Below are 23,913 nucleotides of genomic sequence, written 5' to 3'. Positions count from 1 at the left end.
GTGCCGAGCTTCCTGAGTGTTGTTGGAGCTCAACTCATCCAGGCAAGTGGAGAGTATCCCATCGCATTCCTGACATGTACCTTGTAGGAGGTGGAGAGGAGCTGGGGAGTCAGGAGGTGAGTTACTCTCCCTGGCATTCCCAGCCTCTGACCTGCTCCTATAGCCACAGTGTTTGTATGCCTAGTCTAATTAAGTCTCTGGTCAATGCTAACTCCCTAGAATGTTGATGGTGGGGGATTCAACGATGATAACGCGCTGATTAGATTCTATCCCATGGAAGATGGTCACTGCCTTAATTAGTATGCTATGTTATCAGTCCAGGCCTGGATGCTGCCCAGATTTTGCTGGAGACAGGCATGGAACTGCCTCACTAGCTGAGGAGCTGCAAAAGGTATTGATCATTGTGCTCTCATGGTTGAGTAGCCTACTGACATACAATGTCCAGGCCCAAGTAGGAAGGCATGCCAACGGGCAAAAACTGCTGAAAGGTTGACTATCTATTCATTATACCGCCCATGATCTATTTGAAACATGTAAAATTCTGAAGCAATTTGATGGGGTAGCTGCTGGAAGAATGTTTCCCCCAGCTGGGGAATCTAGATCATGGGGTCGCAACCTCAGGATAAAGGATCGGCCATTTAAGATTGAGATGAGGAGAAATGTCTTAACTCAAAGGGTTGTGGGTATTTGGATTCTCTACCCTGAGATCTGTGGATGCACAGCCGTTCAGCATATTCAAGACTGAGGTCAATAGATTTTGGAGGACTGATGGAATTAAGGGGCCTGGGGGTTGTGCAGGAAAGTGGAGTTGAGGTAGAAGATCAGCCATGATCTTGTTGAATGGAAGGGCTGTTTTGAAAGGCCAAATGACCTCCCTCTTCCTATTTCTTATGTTCAAGGGCCATCATCAACAGTCGAATGATCCACCACAATCAGCAAATCCTTCGCTGCTCCATCATAGTCAAGCAAGGTGGTGAATGCTGATGAAGGACTACAGGAGACTACTGTAACTGAAAATTTGATGCCGAAACTGGAGAAACACAACACACGACTGCAAGTGTGCTCAAAAGTGCAGGCAACATGGAAGTAAGCAATCGCACAATCAGCGAGTAAAGTCAAAGCTCCAGCAACTCCGCCGGACCCGATGGTGGTTGCGAATGTGGTTGGCAATCAGCTAGCAGGAGGAGGAGGCTCCACACACCTTCATTATTAACAATGGCAGGGCCCAGAAGGTGACAAGACTGAAGTGTTTGGTACAGTGGTAGGTATTGTCAGCGGGCTAGTAATCCAGACACCCAGGGTAATGCTCTGGGGACCGGGGTTCGAATCCCGCCAGGGTAGACGCTGAAATTGAATTAAATAAAAATCTGGCATTGAAAATCTAATGGTGACCATGAAACCATGTCAATTGTCGTAAAACCCACCTGGGTTGCTGATGTGCCATCCTTACCTGGTCTGGCCTTCATGTGACTCCAGGCTGACTCTCAAAATGCCACTCAGTTTGAGGGCAATTAAGGGCGGGCAACAAAAGCTGGCCTTGCCTGCGACGCTAACGTGCCATGAAATAATTTTTAAATACATTCTCAGTCAGAGGTTCTGAGTGGGCGATGCTCCTTGGCCTCTTCCTGAGGTTGCCACCACCACCACATGAAGAAATGGTGGAGTACCCATTTACGCAGACCAAGCAGGCCAGCAGCACGGTTCAATTCCCGTTCCAGCCTCCCCGAACAGGCGCCGGAATGTGGCGACTAGGGGCTTTTCACAGTAACTTCATTTGAAGTCTACTTGTGACAATAAGCGATTTTCATTCTTAATTTTTCATTTTGAAACACAGAGAGCCTGCAGCCATCTGGGACGGCCACTTAACAACCAGGGACAGAGAAACTCGCAAAGCCTAGCGGGTAAAGTGGACACAGCAAGACTCAGGCAGGCTCAGAGCCTGAAATGTATATTTGCAAGCAAGGAGTCCAGACGGTATCGAAACACCGTCTAATTAGCATTTTGATGGGCCGATTAGCATTTGATGGCCCATCTCCACCAAGACAAAGGACTGGTACTTGAGCGACCGGTACAGTCCCAGACATTTTGGCGCCACTCCCTGTTCTCGGGAAGCGTAAACAACGGGGTCAATGACCGCTTGGGACACGCCCAGCCATCCAGGCACCCGGCCATTTATTGGTTAGAAATCGAACACAGTGATCGGGGATCACCCAATTAGTGGGGTCTAAACTGAAGGACCGCCCAAAAGAGCGCGAAAACCCCCAAGTATAAGAAGAGCGTCCCCCATGCGTTCGTCCTCTCTTGGTCCTGGCGCCCGGCTACGTCTGTCTCCAAGTGCAGCAACACCAGAAGCAAGTCCAAGTTCAACGCTCGCTACCAGACGGATGAGCCTAGCTGAGCAGCAGTTACTCCTACAGACCCGATAGATCCAGAATCAAACAGTGGCCACTGTTCCTCTGACCTAAGCTGGGTGCCTGAAGTTAAGTACAGGTTGTCTTAGTCGACAGGTGTAGTTAACTAGTAGTGTTTATCTTGCATGATTAATTGTGTGTTAATAAAGTACCCTTGACCTTGAACTAACTAACTGGAGTTTGGCTCTTTGATCGATAGCCAGTTGAACCTTGTGGTGGTATCATTCGATACCTGGCGACTCTGAGCATTAGAATATAGATACCAAAAGAAAGGAGGGCAAACCCACTGATTGCCGTAGTTAGAGCAGAGCCACAGAAAAGGCAACAAGCCCCAGGTGTAATGCGCAAGACCTGTGCTACACGCAGCCTTGGCTTCAGCCCAGCTGCCCTTGTAATTCTGAAACAGGTGACGAAAACCCAGCACTTACGATAAATTGTTTTTGCAGTTGGTCTTTTGGAGGTACTTTGGGATCTTTGGAACGGAGATTTTTCAGGAGGAAACCCACTAGAGACAACAAAAAAAAATACAAAATGCTTATACAATATGAAACTGATGGGTTTTGTTCAATTGTTTGTCTAAATCCAACGTATACAGACAGGCTTTGTCAAGCTGAGAAAAATGACAGACATATATCAACGCCATGAGTCACAGACCTCACTCTGTCCCACCTTTTGTAAATAGCATTTCGTTATCAGCAGATATGACTGAACAAGCCCGCAAAGATTGCACTTTAGGACCGGGGGTGGGGGGGGGGGTGGGGGGGGTGGGGGGGGGGGGGGGGGGGGGGGGGTTGGGGGGGGGGGGTTGTTTGCTCTAAGCAGCAGGTTGTAAATCCAGTTCTCATTCATGCATTAACCCACAGAACCAAGCAAAAAGTGAAATACCACCTTGAACGATTAGCAATCACAGCAATTAGCAATTAGAGCGTGGGCAGCACGGTAGCATTGTGGATAGCACAATTGCTTCACAGCTCCAGGGTCCCAGGTTCGATTCCGGCTTGGGTCACTGCCTGTGCGGAGTCTGCACATCCTCCCCGTGTGTGCGTGGGTTTCCTCCGGGTGCTCCGGTTTCCTCCCACAGTCCAAAGATGTGCAGGTTAGGTGGATTCGCCATGATAGATTGCCCTTAGTGTCCAAAATTGCCCTTAGTGTTGGGTGGGGTTACTGGGTTATGGGGATAGGGTGGAGGTGTTGACCTTGGGTAGGGTGCTCTTTCCAAGAGCCGGTGCAGACTCGATGGGCTGAATGGCCTCCTTCTGCGCTGTAAATTCTATGTCTATGTTAAACAACTAGGAGGCGAGTTTTTAAAACAGCAATCTGATTGAAGGTTACTATTACATATCACCTTTACTACCAAATTAATGAGAATTTGCTTTGGTGGACCCAAGATCGTTCGTCTAAAAATGACAATCGGGGAGAGGTCTGCATTACTGTAGCGCCTTTCGCATCCTCAAGACAACCAACACAGTTCACCGCTTTCTAAAGATGAAACGAGTGTTGTTTTGTAGGCAGATGCAGCAATGGGTTTGTGCGCAGTAAGGTGCCCTGAACACTAAGTGTGATGTGTGAGTAGTCAACCTGTTTTGGGTGACACTGAGTGATGTTAGCCGAACTCTGCAGGAACTGACTGGGAATCTTTGACATTGAACTGTAAAGGCAGGCAAGTCCACATCTCATTTGAAAGATAACACTCCCTTAATAATGCACCCGAATGTCAGCCTGAATAGATCATTGAATTTACAGTGCAGAAGGAGGCCATTCGGCCCATCAAGTCTGCACCGGCTCTTGGAAAGAGCACCCTACCCAAGGTCCACACCTCCACCCTATCCCCACAACCCCATAACCCAGTAACCTCACCCAACACTAAGGGCAATTTTGGACACTAAGGGCAATTTATCATGGCCAATCCACCTAACCTGCACATCTTTGGACTGTGGGAGGAAACCGGAGCAGCCGGAGGAAACCCACGCACACACGGGGAGGACGTGCAGACTCCGCACAGACAGTGACCCAAGCCGGGAATCGAACCTGGGACCCTGGAGCTGCGAAGCAATTGTGCTAACCACAACGCTACCATGGAATAGAGCGGGAACGCTACTTTCTGAGGCCAGAACCAGACCGACAGAACATGCAATGTGAATGCTCAATATATTTACATGCCATCGTTTCCCCAATAGTTTAATCAAGTATTATCCCAGTTAATGTAATGCCTCAAATTGTGAATAAAGTGAGTGCATGAAATCCTGGTACTATCACATGCAAAGGTTACCGATCTAAGGTGAACAAAGAATAGCATTTTGAGTTCATTAATGTTGCAGCACTGTGCAGCAATTGGTATCTAGTCTGTGATCATCGAAACACTGAAATCTATACAAAATCTATTTTTGCACATAAGCAGAAAACCTGGGATAGGCGAGATAAACTATGACCCAATCAATAAAAAGTTGGAAAATAGGGTGTAAGTGGGTCGGTGCAGACTCGATGGGCCGAATGGCCTCCTTCTGCACTGTATGTTCTGCATTTAACATTTCAACGCCAAGCTTGGTGTTGCCTGACTGCTGGATCTTGATTTACTTTGTTGCCTCGTTTTCTGGTAAAAATAAATAAATGACATGTATACAGTGTTTTTCATGAGTTTGGGGCATCTTGAAACACTTTACATCCAGCAAAGCACTTTTTGACGTGTAGTCACTGTTATAATGTAGGAAACACGGCAGCCAATTTGCACACAGGAACCTCCCACACAAAGGGCGATAATGGTTAGATAAGCTGTATTGTGATTCTTATTAAAGGATACATATTGGCCAGGACACCAGGGAGACCCCTCCGTTTCTTTGAGATAGTGCCTCAGGATATTTTATGTCTACCTGAGAGAGGCAGACGTTGGTCACTTGGTTTAACATCTCATTGAAAAGACAAAAGTATTTTGGACAAGGAGTCCCAACCTTCCACTACAGTTACCCAATGTAAAGAAATGGTTGGCATATTGAAATTGCAAATAATTGGGTGAAGGGGAGAGTCACCAGTTGGGAAGCGAAGCTTCCACAGACCATGGATTACCATAGAATCTCAGGGATTTCAGAAGGTGGCCATTCAGCCCATCATGCTGATAACTGACCCTTTAATTTAATTTCTTTGTAACATTTTCAATTTGAAGCCATGACTTCAATTCCGATTCAGAAGTTTGTGGTTTCATGTCCCACTCCAAAGACTTGAGCACCAGAGGAGTGCCGCCTGACACTCCAATGCAGAACCGGGTGAGTGCATCACTGTCAGAGTGGCAGCACGGTAGCACTGTGGTTAGCACAATTGCTTCACAGCTCCAGGGTCCCAGGTTCGATTCCGGCTTGGGTCACTGTCTGTGCGGAGTCTGCACATCCTTCCCGTGTGTGCGTGGGTTTCCTCCGGGTGCTCCGGTTTCCTCCCACAGTCCAAGGATGTGCAGGTTAGGTGGATTGGCCATGATAAATTGCCCTTCGTGTTCAAAATTACCCTTAGTGTTGAGTGGGGTTATGGGGATACGGTGGAGGTGTTGACCTTGGGTAGGGTGCTCTTTCCAAGAGCCGGAGCAGACTCGATGGGCCGAATGGCCTCCTTCTGCACTGTAAATTCTATGATAAGTGAAATATCACTGCTGTCGTGACCAATATTAATCCCTCATTTAACATTATGTGAACAGATTATTACATTTTTGTTTGTGGGGGATTGCGATGAGCAAATTGGTGGCCATGTTTCTTATATTGAGGGGGCGATTGAACGCCAAAGCAGCGTGGCCGATAGAAGCCAGGAGACCCCGCTCCCAGGATCTACCTAGCTCGCAACATCGAACGCGACCTCACAAGACGTTTCGATGTAAATCTGGCCCATTGTGGGTAGGATTACTTTTTTGGCAAATCTGCATATTAGAGTGAGACAGGGCACAGTGGTTAGCACTGCTGCCTCACGGCACCGAGGTCTCAGGTTCGATCCCGGCTCTGGGTCACTGTCCGTGTGGAGTTTGCACATTCTCCCCGTGTTTGCGTGGATTTCACCCCCACAACCCAAAGATGTGCAGGCTAGGTGTATTGGCCATGCTAAATTGCCCCTTAATTGAAAATAATGAATTGGGCACTCTAAAGTTTTTTTTTTTAAAAAGACAAACACCAGAATGCCAAATTTCAAATGACCGCAGCAATGTGCACTACAAATGAAATTTGTCCCGATGAGCGCAAGATGGAGCATTTTGGCGACATGGCTCTCTTTTCAGCAATATTTAAGTTCTCTACTGCCAAGCCAAAGTTTAATGGAGAAATATTATTCCTCAGAATTACTAAATAATAGTCCAGAGGGAGTTGGGACTTGTGGGTCACTTCAGTGGCTTGAGAGATCGGGCCGCCAATCTCTTGCTGCACTGAAGAGTTCCTGTGAGCCGAGCTCCTCAGTACACAAATGGGGCGATGTGCGGCCTTGGCCGTGCGTTCCCCGCTGTGGCCCTGTATCAAACGTGCTCACTACGGGACTTTGTTCCCATTTAGTCTAATCAAGCCCTATAATTGTGACTTCAAAAGTCTCCATCTTCCCAATCTCCTGTTGAATGCCCCAGCCAAATCTCTACCTTTCCCGCAATTAATTTCCACAAGCAAATTTCCCAGCTCTCCACTATGCCGCCATTTAAATCTGTCCTCATGACCCACTCTTGCACCTGACAACTATTTTATAGATCACACATTGGCTATATCCAGGATGAACTCTCTGCCGCAAACTAGCTTGTGATCCAAAATAACACTGGTCCACTTGGCTTTCTTTCCAATGGTCGCACCGTGTTTCCTCTGTGAAATCTTTATTAGAGAGGAAATTAAGATCCTTATGAACCAAACATTGCTGCATTATGTAGATCTTTGTCCAGCGTCCAAAACCTCAGCCAAAGAGAGTCTCGCTGGAGGGCAATCTCAGGACCATGGCACAGGAATGTAGGGGCAGGATGAGGCTATTTGGCCCCTCAATCCTGCTCCATGATGCCTGATCTGTGACTTACCTCCACATATGGAACCTTTGTCCCATTTCCCTTAAAATCTTTGGCTGACAAAAATCTCTCAATTTCAGTTTTAAACTTAATAATTGATCCAGCATCATTTGGAGAAGAGAGATCCAAACTTCTGCCTTCTTTTTCATGAAGAAATGTTTCCTAATGTCACACCTGAAATGTTTAGCTCCAGTTTTTGACTGTGCCCCCTAGTTCTGGAGGCAACCAGCAGAAATAATTTCTCGCAAACAATCCTTATCTGTCCCCCATAATATCTTGAAAGGTTGAACATGCGGTACCACATGTTAATGTCTTGTCAATTACATTGTTAAGATTTCATAGAATCATAAAATTTACAGTGCAGAAGGAGGCCATTCGGCCCATCGAGTCTGCATCAGCCCTTACAAAGAGCACCCTACTCAAGCCCACTTATCTACCCTATCCCTGTAACCCAGTAACCCCCACTTAATCTTTTTTTTGGACACTAAGGGCAATTTAGCATGGCCAACCCACCTAACCAGCACATCTTTGGACTGTGGGAGGAAACCGGAGCACCCGGAGGAAACCCACGCAGACACGGGGAGAACGTACAGATTCTGCACAGACAGTGACCCAGCCGGGAATTGAACCTGGGACACTGGAGCGGTGAAGCAATTGTGCTACCCACTGTGCTACCGTGCTGCCCATTTGTTAATGTCAATTACATTATTAAGGTTAAAATAAATAGTTGATCGGTATTAATTTGTCTTTAAGTACATATAAGTAGGGGACAGCTGGTACACTGGAACGTGTGGGAGGAGAACTTGTGAGACACATAGAAACACAGGAAATAGGAGCAGGAGGAGGCCATTCGGCCCTTCAAGCCTGCTCTGCCATCCATTATGATCATGGCTGATCATCGAACACAGTAACTGTTGTGTTATGCTTCTTCATGTAGCATAAACTGCTTCTTTGATGTATACTCTGACAAAGGAAGGTTCAGACTTGGAGCTAGGTTTAACACATTTATTGAACAGTTAACAATTCTCCTACTTGAGTTCTCCAATCGAGGTTAGGCTAATTGGCCTATAATTTTCCATCTTTTTCCTTGTTCCCTTCTTGAACAGGGGGGTTACAACAGCGATTTTCCAATCCTCTGGGACTTTCCCTGACTCCAGTGACTTTTGAAAGATCATAACTAACGCCTCCACTATTTCTTCAGCTATCTCCTTTAGAACTCTAGGATGTAGCCCATCTGGGCCTGGAGATTTATCAATTTTTAGACCTCTTAGTTTCTCTAGCACTTTCTCCTTTGTGATGGCTACCATATTCAACTCTGCCCCCTGACTCTCCTGAATTGTTGGGATATTACTCATGTCTTCTACTGTGAAGACTGATGCAAAGTACTTATTTAGTTCCTCAGCTATTTCCTTGTCTCCCATCACTAGATTACCAGCGTCATTTTGGAGCGGCCCAATGTCTACTTTTGCCTCCCGTTTGTTTTTAATGTATTTAAAGAAACTTTTACTATCATTCCTAATGTTACTGGCTAGCCTACCTTCATATTTGATCCTCTCTTTCCTTGTTTCTCTCTTTGTTATCCTCTGTTTGTTTTTGTAGCCTTCCCAATCTTCTGACTTCCCACTACTCTTTGCCACATTATAGGCTTTCTCTTTTGCTTTGATGCATTCCCTAACTTCCTTTGTCAGCCATGGCTGCCTAATCCCCCCTCTGATAACCTTTATTTTCTTTGGGATGAACCTCTGTACTGTGTCCTCAATTACTCCCAGAAACTCCTGCCATTGCTGTTCTACTGTCTTTCCCACTAGGCTCTGCTCCCAGTCGATTTTCGTCAGTTCCTCCCTCATGCCCCTGTAATTACCTTTATTTAGCTGTGACAGCTTTACATCTGATTCTACCTTCTTTCTTTCAAATTGGAGATTGAATTCTACCATATTATGATCACTGCCTCCTAAGTGTTCCCTTACTTTAAGATCTTTAATCAAGTCTGGCTCATTACATAACACTAAGTCCAGAATGGCCTGTTCCCTCGTGGGCTCCATCACAAGCTGTTCCAAAAAGCCGTCCTGTAAACAGTCAATGAATTCCCTTTCCTTGGGTCCACTGGCAGCATTATTTACCCAGTCCACCTGCATATTGAAATCCCCCATGATCACTGTGACCTTGCCTTTCTGACATGCACTTTCTATTTCGTGGTGCATTTTGTGCCCCCGGTCCTGACCACTGTTAGGAGGCCTGTACATAACTCCCATTATGGTTTTTTTGCCTTTGAGGTTCCTCAACTCTACCCACACAGACTCCACATCATTTGACCCTATGTCGTTTAGTGCTATTGATTTAATTTCATTCCTAATTAACAAGGCAACCCCGCCCCCTCTGCCCACCTCTCTGTCTTTTCGATAGGTTGTGAATCCCTGGATGTTTAAATGCCAGTCCTGAACCCCCTGCAAACCACGTCTCTGTGATGCCTACCACATCATACCTGCCAGTCACAATCTGGGCCACAAGCTCATCTACCTTGTTCCGTACACTGCGTGCATTTAAATATAGCACCTTTAATTCTCTATTGACCGTCCCTTTTTGTTTTCTTAGTGTGGTGGACTTTGGTTTACTGAGCCTTTCCATACACTGTGTCATATTTTGTGGGATGGGGACTATCGTAACCTCTCCTGAGTTTTGTCTTTTCGTGCTTTTTTGTATTCCTAAGCAGCTACGCTTCCCACTGATTACTTCACCTCTTGGTTTCCTGACTTTCCCTTCCCCCCCAAGCTCTAATTTAAAGTCCTATTGACCACCCTATTTACTCTTTTCGCCAGAACACTGGTCCCAGCTCGGTTCAGGTGGAGACCATCCCAACGGTATAGGTCCCCCCTGTCCCAAAACTGATGCCAGTGTCCCATGAAAAGGAACCCCTCTTTCCCACACCACTCTTTCAGCCACGTGTTAACTTCCCTTATTCTTGCCTCCCTATGCCAATTTGCACGTGGCTCGGGCAGTAATCCGGAGATTATGACTCTTGAGGACCTGTTTTTTAATTTGAATCCTAGCTCTTTATAATCTCTAAACAGGTCCTCTTTTCTAGACTTGCCTATGTTGTTGGTACCGACATGGACCACAACAACTGGATCCTCCCCCTCCCTCTCCAGTATCCTTTCAAGGCGGTCAGAGATGTCCCGCACCCTAGCACCGGGCAGGCAACATACCATGCGGGACTCTTTATCCTGCTCACAAAGGATACTATCTATCCCCCTGATAATAGAATCCCCTACAACTACAACTTGCCTATTTACTTCCTCCCCTTGAATGGCCTGCTGAACCATGGTGCCTTGGTCAGCTGACTCATCCTTCCTGCAGCCCTGTTCGCCATCCACACAGGGAGCAAGTGCCTCATACCTGTTGGACAGGGTCAAGGGCTGAGGCTCCTGAGATCCTGACTGCTAGTTCCCTTTACCTGCCTGACTTGCAGTCACACCCTGCTGTCCCTGGTCACTGGCAGGATTTAAACTACTTACTCTGACAGGTGTGACTGCCTCCTGAAACACAGTGTCCAGGTAAGTCTCCCCCTCCCTGATGTGCCTCAGTGTTTGAAGCTCAGACTCCAGCTCATCAACTCTGAGCCGGAGCTCTTCGAGCAGCCAACACTTACTGCAGATGTGGTTGCTGCAGCTCGCAATGGGATCTGCCAGCTCCCACATCAAGCAGCTCAAGCACATCACCTGACCAGCCATCACTAATTAATTAATTAGTTTAATTTAAGTTTACGAGTTTAGCTGTGTTTTTTTTTAAATTTGGGGCAGATTTGCTATCAACCAATCAGATCACAGCTTCCCTCTGACGTCACTTTTGGGGGGAAAAACTGGAAAACGAAGTTACCGTCAGGTTTTTATACTCACAGAGACTGCTCCTCCTCCTCCGAACGGCTCCCGAAATTAGGCCCAGAGAAAGAGAGAGAACAAAACAGTCGGGAAAAAGCACCTTCTCCCACTCTTCACCGAATTACCTCACTGCACCAAATTACCAAATTCTCACTCTGTCTGTGTCTCACTCACTCAGGCTGTGTCTCCTTGGCATCAATTGCTTTCTGTGGTGGAGAATTCCACAGGCTCACCACTCTCTGGGTGAAGAAATCTCTCCTCATCTCAGTCCTAAATGGTTTACCCCATATCCTTAGGCTGTGACCCCTGGTTCTGGACTCCCCTGTCATCATGAACATCCTTCCTGCATTTACCCCATCTAGCACCGTTAGAATTTACAGGTTTCTATGAGATCCCCCCCCTCATTCTTCTAAACTCCAGTGAATATAATCCTAACCGACTCAGTCCTCCTCATACGTCAGTCCTGCCATAGATACATAGATACATAGTTACATAGAAGATAGGAGCAGGAGGAGGCCTTTTGGCCCTTCGAGCCTGCTACGCCATTCATCACGATCATGTCTGATCATCCAACTCAATAGCCTAATCCTGCTTCCCCCCCATAGCCTTTGATCCCATTCTCCCCAAGTGCTATATATCCAGCCGCCTCTTGAATATATTCAAAGTTTTAGCATCAACTACTTCCTGTGGTAATGAATTCCACAGGCTCACCACTCTGTGTGAAGAAATGTCTCCTTATCTCTGTCCGAAATGGTTTACCCTGAATCTTCAGGCTGTGACCTCTGGTTCTGGACACACGTATCATTGGTAACATCTTCCCTGCATCTACCCTGTCTAGTCCTGTTAGAATTGTATAAGTCTCTATGAGACCCCCCTCATTCTTCTGAACTCCAGCGAGAACATTCCCAACCCAGTCAATCTCTCCTCATATGACAGTCCCGCCATCCCTGGAATCAGTCTGGTAAACCTTCGCTGCACTCCCTCGAGAGCAAGAGCATCCTTTCTCAGAGAAGGAGACCAAAACTGCACACAATACTCCAAGCGGGCCTCACCAAGGCCCTGTACAATTACAGCAACACATCCCCCCTGCTTCTATACTCGAAACCTCTCGCAATGAAGGCCAACATACCATTAGCCTTCTTACGTCCTGCTGTACCTGCATGCTTACCTTCAGCGAATGATGCACAAGGACACCCAGGTCCCGCTGCACACGCCCCTCTCCCAATTTACAACCATTCAGGTAGTAATCTGCCTTCCTGTTTTTGCTTCCAAAGTGAAGAACCTCACACTTATCCAAATTATACTGCACCTGCCTTTGGTTTACCCACTCGCCCAACCTGTCCAGATCTTGCTGTAGGATCTCTGCATTCTCGTCACATTTCACCCTCCAGGAATCAGTCTGGTAAACCTTCGCTGCACTCCCTCTAGAGCAAGAACATCCTTCCTCAGATAAGGAGGCCATAACTGCACACAATATTCCAAGTCTGGTTTCATTAAGGTCCTGTATAACTGCAGCAAGACATCCCTGCTCCACTCGCTATGAAGGCCAACATACCATTTGCCTCCTTTACTGCCTGCTGCACCTGCATGCTTACCTTCAGCGACTGATGTACAGGGACACGCAGGTCAATATACTCTCTCCATAAAGAAACGCCTTGTGTCTTGATTTTGGCTTCACCAACCGTCTTTTGTCCTATTAACACCACAGACTGATAGGACATGTTCCACTCTGGTGATTTACCACCTGGTGTGCTGTTGAATTTGGCCATGTCACCAGACAGTTCCCCACCAGAAAAAAAACCTACAGGATCAATGATTCTATTGATCAGAGTGCTTATATAGGATCAATAGTTTCATCTAACAGGATGTTTATTGGAGGCAGGAAAAGAGGGATATGGAATGAAAAAAATATATGGAGTATAATTGTGATTAATGTTTATCGTTTAAAATTATTAACTAATTTATCTTTGTAAATCACATTTATCCTGTGCTATAAGTCCTGGCAATGCTGGTGATTTAATTCTTGCGTTCTCTCCTATTTTTCGACACAGGAATGAGCTTGGCTGAGTTAGTGGTATTCCTGACTCGCAAGGAGACGGGTTGTGAGTTAGTGCTCAAGGGTTGGATTTGGGCGTGTAATCTCGGTTGACAGGGAAGTGTCAAGGGCCTGCACTTGCATGAGATATCAGAGCCTCATCCACCTGTTCACATGGTTGTAAACCCAATGAGCACAGTGTGCAGAAGGGCTAGGACCCAGTCTTTCTTCCCACAATCCTCAAAAGCAAAAGAGAACTAATCATTCATCTCATTTTTGGGGATCTTGCTGTGTGCAAATTGGCCACCACAAAGCAGTAGCAATGACTGCATTGTCTGTTGAGACATGTTGTGGGATGGCCCAAGGAGGCAAAAGATCCTTCACAAACACAAATGCTTTCCTTGTATGGTTTCAAACTCATCAGGAATACGAAAAGCACATAAATATTAAATCCAATCCTTACTTGTAAAAACAATAATTAATACTGCTGAAGGAATGTCAGGGCCAAAACTGCATCAATTAGCAATGGTGACAAGTCATGGGGCAGAGCAAAGGGTCCATGGGTTGATTTGTATTCTGGGCACGGCTAAGGGGATTGCGGAGGAGAAGGCAAACGCTGTGATGGTAAGCGAGTGTATTATTCGAGCTATACTGCTGGTTTCCACAATTTTTATTGACTTACTTCAATCAAATTTCCCCGCTTTATCGGCAGGCAGTGAAATATTTTACTGCAATTGACATTTTTAAAGCCCGCCCCACACTTGCCTGTTATCTCTGCTGTCGTTCCTGATAGTACTGGTTTTAGTCTCAGCATGTTCGGCACTTTTATTTTAGAAACAAGAAGTGTTGTTTTCAGTCCATTTGGGAATAAGGTCAAGTTTTTTTTTATTGTGGTGAATGAATTTAAACAAGGCTTATCTCTCTGATGCGACCATCAATTCACACGAGACGATTAGTCGAAGTGAACAGTGGTTTTGATAAGCTACATCTGTGCCTGCCTGCGACTGCTCTCTACTGAGTGCCGCCTACAGGCTGCAGATCTATATACCACCCCCGAGGGGGCGGAGCCACAGGCGGAGCCCACAAGGGCATCAACATAATACAATACAGTGGCGAATTGTAGCAGCAAGACGTTCACCACACTGTCTTACATGCATCCCTCAAGTAACATGACGCTCCTAATTGTTCTTTCATTTAACCCTTCCCATCATCGGTGGTCTTGATATTGTTATATTTTAACTGCAGTAATGTTTTTTCCAGATAGGTTAATGTCACTTTAATGACATCAACAGCATGGGTTCAATCCCCATTATGGCTGTGCTCGATCATGGGGGCCTGTCTCCTTGTCTTGCCACACACTTCCTGCAGAACTGTGCCCCTCAAGCTAGATGACCGCTTCTCTCTCTCGCCCTCTCTCTGATGGAGAGAGATGCCTCTGGTCCCTCACGGACTATAGTTTATTGCCTAAAATCACCTTCAATAGGTTGTGATTGTGAGCATTGCTCATTAACTGTAAGCTCAGAGACGTACTTGGTCTGGGAGTGGTTTTCATCATAACTTGGAAAGCGTTGATTGTCATAATCTCCGTACATTGCTGCCACTGATAAGGATTCTGCAAAGGAAATGAATAGTTTTTAATATTTACTGTTGGCAGGAGTTTCAGAAAGGAGTCTGGATAGGAAAAAGGGGCTGGATGCGGCGGGAGAAGACAAGAGAGAGTTTTTTAAAAATATATTTTTATTCTCCTCCTTTTTCACATTTTCTCCCAAATTTACACCCACCAACAATAAACAATAATCAGTAACAAATATGTCAATTCCCATATCAATAACAACGATCCCATCCTCCCACCAAACCCCAAACATTAGCCCGCATGTTATCATAGAATTTACAGTGCAGAAGGAGGCCATTCAGCCCATCGAGTCTGCACCGGCTCTTGGAAAGAGCACCCTACCAAAGGTCCACACCTCCACCCTATCCCCATAACCCAGTAACCCCACCCAACACTAAGGGCAACTTTGGACACTAAGGGCAATTTATCATGGCCAATCCACCTAACCTGCACATCTTTGGACTGTGGGAGGAAACCGGAGCACCCGGAGGAAACCCACGCAGACACGGGGAGGATGTGCAGACTCCGCACAGACAGTGGCCCAAGCCGGAATCGAACCTGGGGCCCTGGAGCTGTGAAGCAATTGTGCTATCCACAATGCTACCGTGCTGTTCACATAAACAAATGACAAAAGTCGCCATTAACACACACAGCCCCCCTCCCCCGAACCCTCCCACCCACACGCCCCAACTAATGTTCGATGTTATCCAGTTCTTGAAAGTGCATACTGAATAATGCCCAGGAATTGTCCATCCTTCCCCTCAGTTCAAACTTAACCTGCTCAAGAGTCAAGAATTCCAACAAGTCCCCCCGCCACGCCAGGGCACAGGGTGGAGAGGTTGCTCTCCAACCCATCAGAATCCACCTTCCGGGGCGATCAATGAGGCTAAGGCTACAACATCTGCCTCCGCACCCGTTTCCAACCCTGGCTGGTCCGACACCCCGAATATGGCCTCCAGGGGGCCCGGATCCAGTTTCACGTGCACCACTTTCGAAAATGCCCTAAAAACCTCCTTCCAGTAATCCTCTAGCTTTGGACAGGACCAAAACATATGAATGTGATTAGCAGGGGCCCCCCCGCAATGTTCACACATATCTTCTGCTCCTTCAAAGAATCGACTCATCCTCGCCCTCGTGAGGTGTGCTCTGTATACCACCTTCAGCTGTATCAGCCCCAACCTCGCGCACGAGGTGGAGGCATTCATTCTCCGGAGCACCTCACACCAGAACCCCTCCTCCATATCCTCTCCCAACTCTTCCTCCCACTTTGCTTTGATCCCTTCCAGTGGTGCCTTCTCCTCTTCCAAAGTAACTCCGTAAATTGCTGACACTACCCCCTTCTCCAGTCCCCCTGTCGTCAGCACCTTCTCCAGCAATGTGGAGGCCAGCTCCACCGGGAATCTCTGTATCTCCTTTCTGGCAAAATCTCAAACCTGCATGTATCTAAACATTTCCCCCTGCTCCAGCCCACACTTCGCTTCCAGCTCCTTCAATCCTGCAAATCGACCACTAAGAAACAAATCTTTTAGTGTCTCAATCCCCTTATAATAATAATCACTTATTGTCACAAGTAGGCTTCAATTAAGTTACAGTGAAAAACCCCTAGTCACCACATTCCTGTGCCTGTTCGGGGAGGCCGGGATGGGAATTGAACCCCCGCTGCTGCCTTGTTCTGCATTACAAGCCAGCTATTTAGCCCACTGTGCTAAACCAGAGACAAGAGAGAGTTAAGGACAAGAACAAATCATCTATATATCAGACTGTGACTAATTGCAAGCAATAGTTGGTATTGCAGTAAATATTGGAGGTAAATATGTTTTTTGGGGACTGGGCAAAGACATCATTTAACACTCCTGCTCTGTACCGATTTAAGACCTTCGTCAGAAAACGTGGAGTCATTACAGCACAAAGGAGTCCATTTGGGTTGGATTGGATTGGTTTATTATCACGTGTACCGAGGTACAGTGAAAAATAATTTTCTGTGAGCAGCTCAACAGATCATTAAGTACATGAAAAGAAAAGGGAATAAAAGAAAATACATAATAGAGCAACACAAGGTACACAATGTAACAACATAACACCGGCATCGGGTGAAGCATTCAGGGGTGTAGTGTTAAAGAGGTCAGCCCATAAGAATGATGTGGAGATGCCGGCGTTGGACTGGGGTGAGCACAGTAAGATGTCTTACAACACCAGGTTAAAGTCCAACAGGTTTGTTTCAATGTCACTAGCTTTAGAAAATACATAATAGGGCAACACAAGGTCCAAAATGTAACTACATAACACCAGCATTGGGAGAAGCATACAGGGGTGTAGTATTAATCAGGTCAGTCCATAAGAGGGTTGTTTAGGAGTCTGGCAACAGTGGGGAAGAAGCTGTTTTTGAATCTGTTCGAGCGTGTTCTCAGACTTATGTATCTCCTGCCCGATGGAAGAAGTTGGACGAGTGAGTAAGCTGGATGGGAGGGCTCTTTGATTATGCTGCCCTCTTTCCCAAGTGGGAGGTGTAGATGGAGTCAATGGATAGGAGGCAGGTTTGTGTGATAGACTGGGCGGTGTTCCCGACTCTCTGAAGTTGCTTGCGGTCTTGGGCCGAGCAGTTGCCATACCAGGCTGTGATGCAGCCTGATAGGATGCTTTCTACGGTGCATCTGTAAAACTTGGTAAGAGTTAATGTGGACATGACTCATTGAGCACATGTTGGCTGTTTGTAGAACAATCCAGTCAGTCCCATTACCCACCAGCTATCCCTGTAGCCCTGCAGATTTATTACCTTCAAGTGTCCATCCAATTTAAACCCAGCACAACGTAAAAATGTACACATTGCAAGTCACTGAAGGCCGAGTAAAGTAAAAACAGGCCAGATGGCAAATGTACATCATTGGCCATACACATCATTGGCCATACACATCATTGGCCATACACATCATTGGCCATACACAGCATTGGCCATACACAAGTAGAAGGAGGCCACTCGGCCCAGAGTGCCCGTACTGGATCTCAGAAAGAGCTATCCAATTGGTCCTCTGCCCCTACTCTTTCTCCACAGCTTCGCAAATCTTTCCTTTACACTTAGTCGATTAGTCCTGGTATCCAACTCTCATCCCTACCTACCATCCCCTCTCCCACCCCACCTCCAACAATACCCTCACCCCTCCCTCTGGCCCCTTCCTCAATCTACTCCAAACAGAACCAGTTTTGTCATTCCTTTGCTCAAAGTTGCCATAAGTGGGAATGCATTGGTCCCGCTGATAGTGCGGTTTAAACTGCTGTTTACTTGCTGCTGCCACCCAGGGACTGGTGAGGTGACCCATCAAACTGAGTGAGCAGGGGCAAAATAAGTGGATAATCGGCTCTAAATTTGAATTAAGTGGATAGTCTGATTTGGGATTAAATTGGTAGTTGTGCTGGGTAATATTTGATGGCTGGTCAGAATCAGGAACTGATAGTCACACCCTGCACACTATGAAATGAAATGAAATGAAAATCGCTTATTGTCACGAGTACGCTTCAATGAAGTTACTGTGAAAAGCCCCTAGTCGCCACATTCTGGCGCCTGTTCGGGGAGGCTGGTACGGGAACGATATGTTCATTGTAGGTTGTCCTCCCTGTGTTATTTTGGCCTCTGGTGTTTTTCATGTTCAGAGGAGTGGGATGTGCTGGGCATTCCAGGAAACGTACTCTGCCTTGGGGGCAACCTCAGCTCAGTGGTAGCACTCTCACCGCAGAGTTTGAAGCTTTTGTGGTTCAAGTCCGGTAATAAACGGCACTTTTCAGAATATTATAGAATTCTTATGGAGGCATGGAGGAGTTTGAACTTCCTTATTTAAACTCAATTAATAAATCTGGAATTAAAAAGCTAGTCTCAGTAACAGTAATCTTGAGAGGCTGAGCCCTAACCTTGAGGGGCTAAGCCCGCGCCGGACTGATTTCCGCCCCGCCAGCTGGCGGGAAAGGCCTTTGGTGCCCCGCCAGCTGGCACGGAAATGACTTTGCCGGGCGGCGCATGCGCGGGAGCGTCAGCGGCCGCTCACGGCATCCCCGTGCATGCGCAGTGGAGGGGGTCTCTTCCGCCTCCGCCATGGTGGAGACCATGGCGAAGGCGGAAGGAAAAGAGTGCCCCCACGGCACAGGCCCACCCGCGGATCGGTGGGCCCCGATCGCGGGCCAGGCCACCGTGCCCCCCCCCCCCGGGGCCAGATCGGCCCACGCCCTCCCCCCAGGACCCCGGAGCCCGCCCGCGCCACCTTGTCCCGCCGGTAAAAGAGGTGGTTTAATCAATGCCGGCAGGACAGGCATTCTAGCAGCGGGACTTCGGCCCATCCGGGCCGGAGAATCGCCGGGGGGGGGCCCGCCAACCGGCGCGGCGCGATTCCCGCCCCCGCCGAATATCCGGTGCTGGAGAATTCGGCAACCGGCGGGGGCGGGATTCACGGCAGAAAACACCTAAATGGAGACGAGAGCTCCATAAATATCCCCTTCCTCAATGATGAGGACAAACCCAATACATCAGCCAATTACTGGCCTCTACTGTCAGGGGGACGTAATTGCAGCATGTCAAATTTACATCGGCAGTTACCATGAGATTAAAAAGGACTTTGACATCCATACAGTGCTTTTCATCAACCTCAGTCCATCCAAAAGTGCTTTACAATTGTTGAAGTACTTTGAAAATATGGTCCCCGATATAATGGAGGAAATGTGGCAGAAAACTTGCACAAAGTGAGGTCCTAGGGCAATGTGACAATGACCAGATCATCTGTTTCAGTTATTTCGGTGGAGGGACAAATATTGATCCAGGACACCAGGGATAGTTCCTCTACTCTTTAACAAAATAATGCCACCGGATCGTTTACATCTACCCGAGAGGGAAAATCTAGCCTGGGTTAATGGCTGAATGGAAATTATCATAGAATTATCATAGAATTTACAGTGCAGAAGGAGGTCATAGATTATCATAGATTATCATAGAATTTACAGTGCAGAAGGAGGCCATTCAGCCCATCGAGTCTGCACCGGCTCTTGGAAAGAGCACCCTTCCCAAGATCAACACCGCCCCCATATCCCCATAACCCATGTTAGGGAGCAACAGAAAAACCCAAAAGGGTGGCTGACGAAGGAAATGTCTCCAAATGGAAAGTTGTAGAGAGAGAATTGTGTTCTATAAATCTTTATTGACAAAATGTACACAAAAATGATCTGGAATTAGGAATGAGAGAACAACATGGAAATTTGTTGAAGACACCAAATTGGAGAACATGTCCAATTGCATCAAACAAGGTGAAAGATTGCTTTGCGCGCATCGGTATGTTAACTGAGAAGTGAGGTAGCAGATGCAGTTCAATTAAAGAATTCAATTTGGAAGAATAGAGACCCCAGACTTTCTGTAGCTTCTTGCGCATCCCCCTTGCTATATGTTGACCACACAATAATAGCTTACTGTAGATAGTGTCTTCCGGGTGGGGAAATACCTGAAAGTGTCCTTCAGAGACAAAAGAAAATACATGGGTGCCCACCCACAGAAGTAGATACTAGGCAAAGTGGCCAAATAAGATTTACTGGAGTCAACGAGTACAGTGACGAGGGCGGCACGGTAGCACAGTTTGTAGCACTGTTGCTTCACAGTGCCAGAGTCCCAGGTCGAATCCAGCTTGGGTCACTGTCTGTGCGGGTTTCCTCCGGGTGCTCCGGTTTCATCCCACAAGTCTCGAAAGACATGGTGTTAGGTGAATTGGACATTGTGAATTCTCCCTCAGTGTACCCAAACAGGCGCCGGAGTGTGGCGACTAGGGGCGTTTCACAGTAGCTTCATTGCAGTGTTAATGCAAGCCTACTTGCGACAATAATAAAAATTATTATTGTACAGTTTTCCACTAAATAGTGAAGCACCACTAACACTCACACGAGAAGCCCAAGAAAAGAATTTAATGGTATGGCATTTGTGTCAAGATCAAGGAACTGTTTGGAATGAGATTTGCGAACAAATGGAGACACGATCATAAATAATATGAAATGTGGTTTATTTTTGGCCCATCGAGTCTGCACCGGCTCTTGGAAAGAGCACCCTACCCAAGGTCAACACCTCCACCCTATCCCCATAACCCAGTAACCCCACCCAACGCTAAGGGCAATTTTGGACACTAAGGGCAATTTATCATGGCCAATCCACCTAACCTGCACATCTTTGGACTGTGGGAGGAAACCGGAGCACCCGGAGGAAACCCACGCACACACGGGGAGAATGTGCAGACTCCTCACAGACAGCGACCCAAGCTGGAATCGAACCTGGGACTCTGGAGCTGTGAAACAATTGTGCTATCCACAATGCTACCGTGCTGCCCAGTAGGTGGAATGTGGATTGGTAAAGTGTACAGCTGCGATGAACATTGACGGGACGTGAGCAGGCACAAGATTTAAAGCACATTGCAGAGTTTATGAAAGTTTCATCACCAGCTTGTTTTCTGATTGGCTAATTGATGATATGAGGAATAAGAGAGTTCAGCTATGTCGAGGGACTAGTTGAGCTTGGACTGACCTTGGAGAAGAAATGGTTGAGCAGAGACTTCATAGAGGTGTTCACAATGATGAAGAATTCTGATAGAATAAACAACGAGGAAAGGTTCCCACTTGCAGAGGGCAGATAATCAAACAGGGGACACAGATTTAGGACAAAAGAATTGGAGAGGAGACAAGGCGAATTGGTTTGGTTTTACGTAGTGAGCTGTGACCTGGAATGCACAGCCTGAAGGAGCAGTGGAAACAAATTCAGTATTAACTTTTAAACGGGAATTGGATAGATACGTGAAGAGGAAATGAACATGAATAAGCAGGGTAGTGGGACAACAAACACCACCACCCTTCTGAATTGCAACTAGGGATGGGCAATAAATGTTGGCCTAACCAGCGACACCCACATCCCATAAATGAATTTTAAAAAACCAAGATACCTCAAAATTCTCTGCCACTAACCTCCTTCACTGTAGTCTTTCTACCTTGCACATGGGATAGTGTACCCTGTGCCAACATTGAAGACAATAACTCGAAGGGGAGGAGTGCCTGACGTCCCACTGGTAATTTAGGTTCACTCCCATAATTGAGTCCCCACTCCCAGATCGAGTGCGATGCAACCTCATAAGCGCAATACTTCCTTGTAAAGGCCAAAGAGCAAACATTATTGCTGTCACGTGTTCGCTGTCCAAGTTATTGCACAATGGGAAAGCAATTACTTCATCAGCTTCCTTTGCTAAGCCTGTCATCTACTTAACAGGTTTGCTTCTGACACCCAAGCCATAATTTCAACCCACTCTGCCAGGTGGGATCTGTGCGTGGGAGGCGTTACAAGGTGGGAAGGCGTTTTCAGCTGTTTCCTTGACCTAGGAACTCCCGGCTGTTTGGGAGTATCAAGCCTGCACAGCCTCATGATTTTTGAAATACCAAGGCGTCCAATGACATAATTCGAATCCTAATGTTAATTTAACACTGAGACACACTGCCCTCGTAATGGAGTAAAAGGTGGACCAAAACGAGAAGAAGTCCAAGTAAATTCTTTGAGAACAAATCTTTTTAACTTACCCTTCTGGAGCAATAGAAATAGTTCCTTTCTCCTCCTGGCCCCATTAGGAATTCCTCCCCCCCCCCCCCCCCAATCCCCCACCACCCCCCTACCGTCCCACATTTCCCCTAACAATCAGCTGCAACTGTTTCCTTTTGATCCTCAGCAGTCATGTGATTTCCTGAGCCTGGGCCTTGTGCCGTGGGGGAGCAGGGGCCAACCACCTTCCACCCACATTAAACCCCCTCCCCCCCACTCCCTTCCCCAAAGATTCTACTTACGCCTCAGATAAAAGTGCAGGAAACCAGTGTCAGCAGCAAGCACTCCCAGTTAGCCCAGGTATAACACAAACAGATTGATAACAGAAGGTAAAGCCTCTCTCCTGCTGCTAAAATCTCTGCCTAATGTCAAATGTTTTAAGGGCAAACAAAATATTCAAAACATTGGAGAATGTGTACACACATTCCTAGCCTTAAGTGGGCCAAAGAACAGAAAACTAGCCATTTTTAGGGATGCTTCATACGCTGTTCTTCCTGATGCAGCTGGTTTTATTTTATAATATTTCTTATGGATGACAATGGAAAATGCTGCCCTTAAGCTTGGGAAGCTAAGAAAATAAAAAGGGTTGTTAAAAGTACTTTAGCTGCTGAAACGCTGGCTCTTGTGGAGCACTAAGCAGTGTAACATTCCTCCATTTCACACAATGGTCATTCTATGGAATTGTGTCGCAGCTGTTGCCAAATTAGGCATTGTTTGGTAGGGTATGCCCATTAGGATTGGGAGTGCAAAACTCATTTCACAAAATCCATGAAAGAACTTGCATTTAGACAGTATTCATCATGACCGCAGGATGACCCAACACTCTTTTACAGTCAATGAAGGAGGTAGATGAGAGCACATCTATCAGCAAATTTCAAAGATATGTACCAGAAATAGAGGAGTAATATTAGGAGACATTAATTACCCGAATACAAACTGGGAAAACAATTATGATAAGGGTAAGGAAGGAGAGAAAATTCTGCGATATGCAGAGGAGATTCTTCTCAATCAATGTGGGCAGTTCAACGAGGAATAAAGCAGTGCCGGAACTAGTTCTGGGAAACAAAGATGGGCAAGTGGATTGTGTCACATAAGAGATCATTTAACTAACATTGACCACAGCGTATTTTAGTTGAGCCGAATTAGGGGCTGTTTAGCACAGGGCTAAATCGCTGGCTTCGAAAGCAGACCAAGGCAGGCCAGCTGCACGGTTCAATTCCCGTAATAGCCTCCCCGAACAGGCACCAGAATGTGGCGACTAGGGGCTTTTCACAGTAACTTCATTTGAAGCCTACTTGTGACAATAAGCGATTTCATTTCATTTCATTTCATTACGTAAAGAGGCCAGAAAACATCGAAGTTAAAAATGCTTCACTGCGAAAGAACT

General features: G+C 46.6%; 1 protein-coding gene across 4 annotated transcripts in view; it reads right to left on the bottom strand.

The window, feature by feature from the left end:
• The window catches only part of eps8l3b (EPS8 signaling adaptor L3b), a 113,580-nt gene that overhangs the window by 68,290 nt on the left and 21,377 nt on the right, over positions 1 to 23,913 (bottom strand). For 3 of the 4 annotated variants that reach the window (XM_072480076.1, XM_072480075.1, XM_072480074.1), the window contains exons 2-3: positions 14,854 to 14,935; positions 2,840 to 2,916 (exon numbers count right to left, since the gene is read on the bottom strand). In XM_072480076.1, coding sequence (XP_072336177.1) covers positions 2,840 to 2,916; positions 14,854 to 14,915 — 139 coding nt within the window. In that variant the 5' untranslated portion in view covers positions 14,916 to 14,935. The remainder of the gene's footprint in view (positions 1 to 2,839; positions 2,917 to 14,853; positions 14,936 to 23,913) is intronic. The other variant, XM_072480077.1, reaches the window with a different exon arrangement.

Source organism: Scyliorhinus torazame, chromosome 17 (assembly GCF_047496885.1).
Source record: "Scyliorhinus torazame isolate Kashiwa2021f chromosome 17, sScyTor2.1, whole genome shotgun sequence".
NCBI classification, from domain to species: Eukaryota; Metazoa; Chordata; class Chondrichthyes; order Carcharhiniformes; family Scyliorhinidae; genus Scyliorhinus; species Scyliorhinus torazame.
This window is presented reverse-complemented; position numbering and strand designations above follow the sequence as displayed.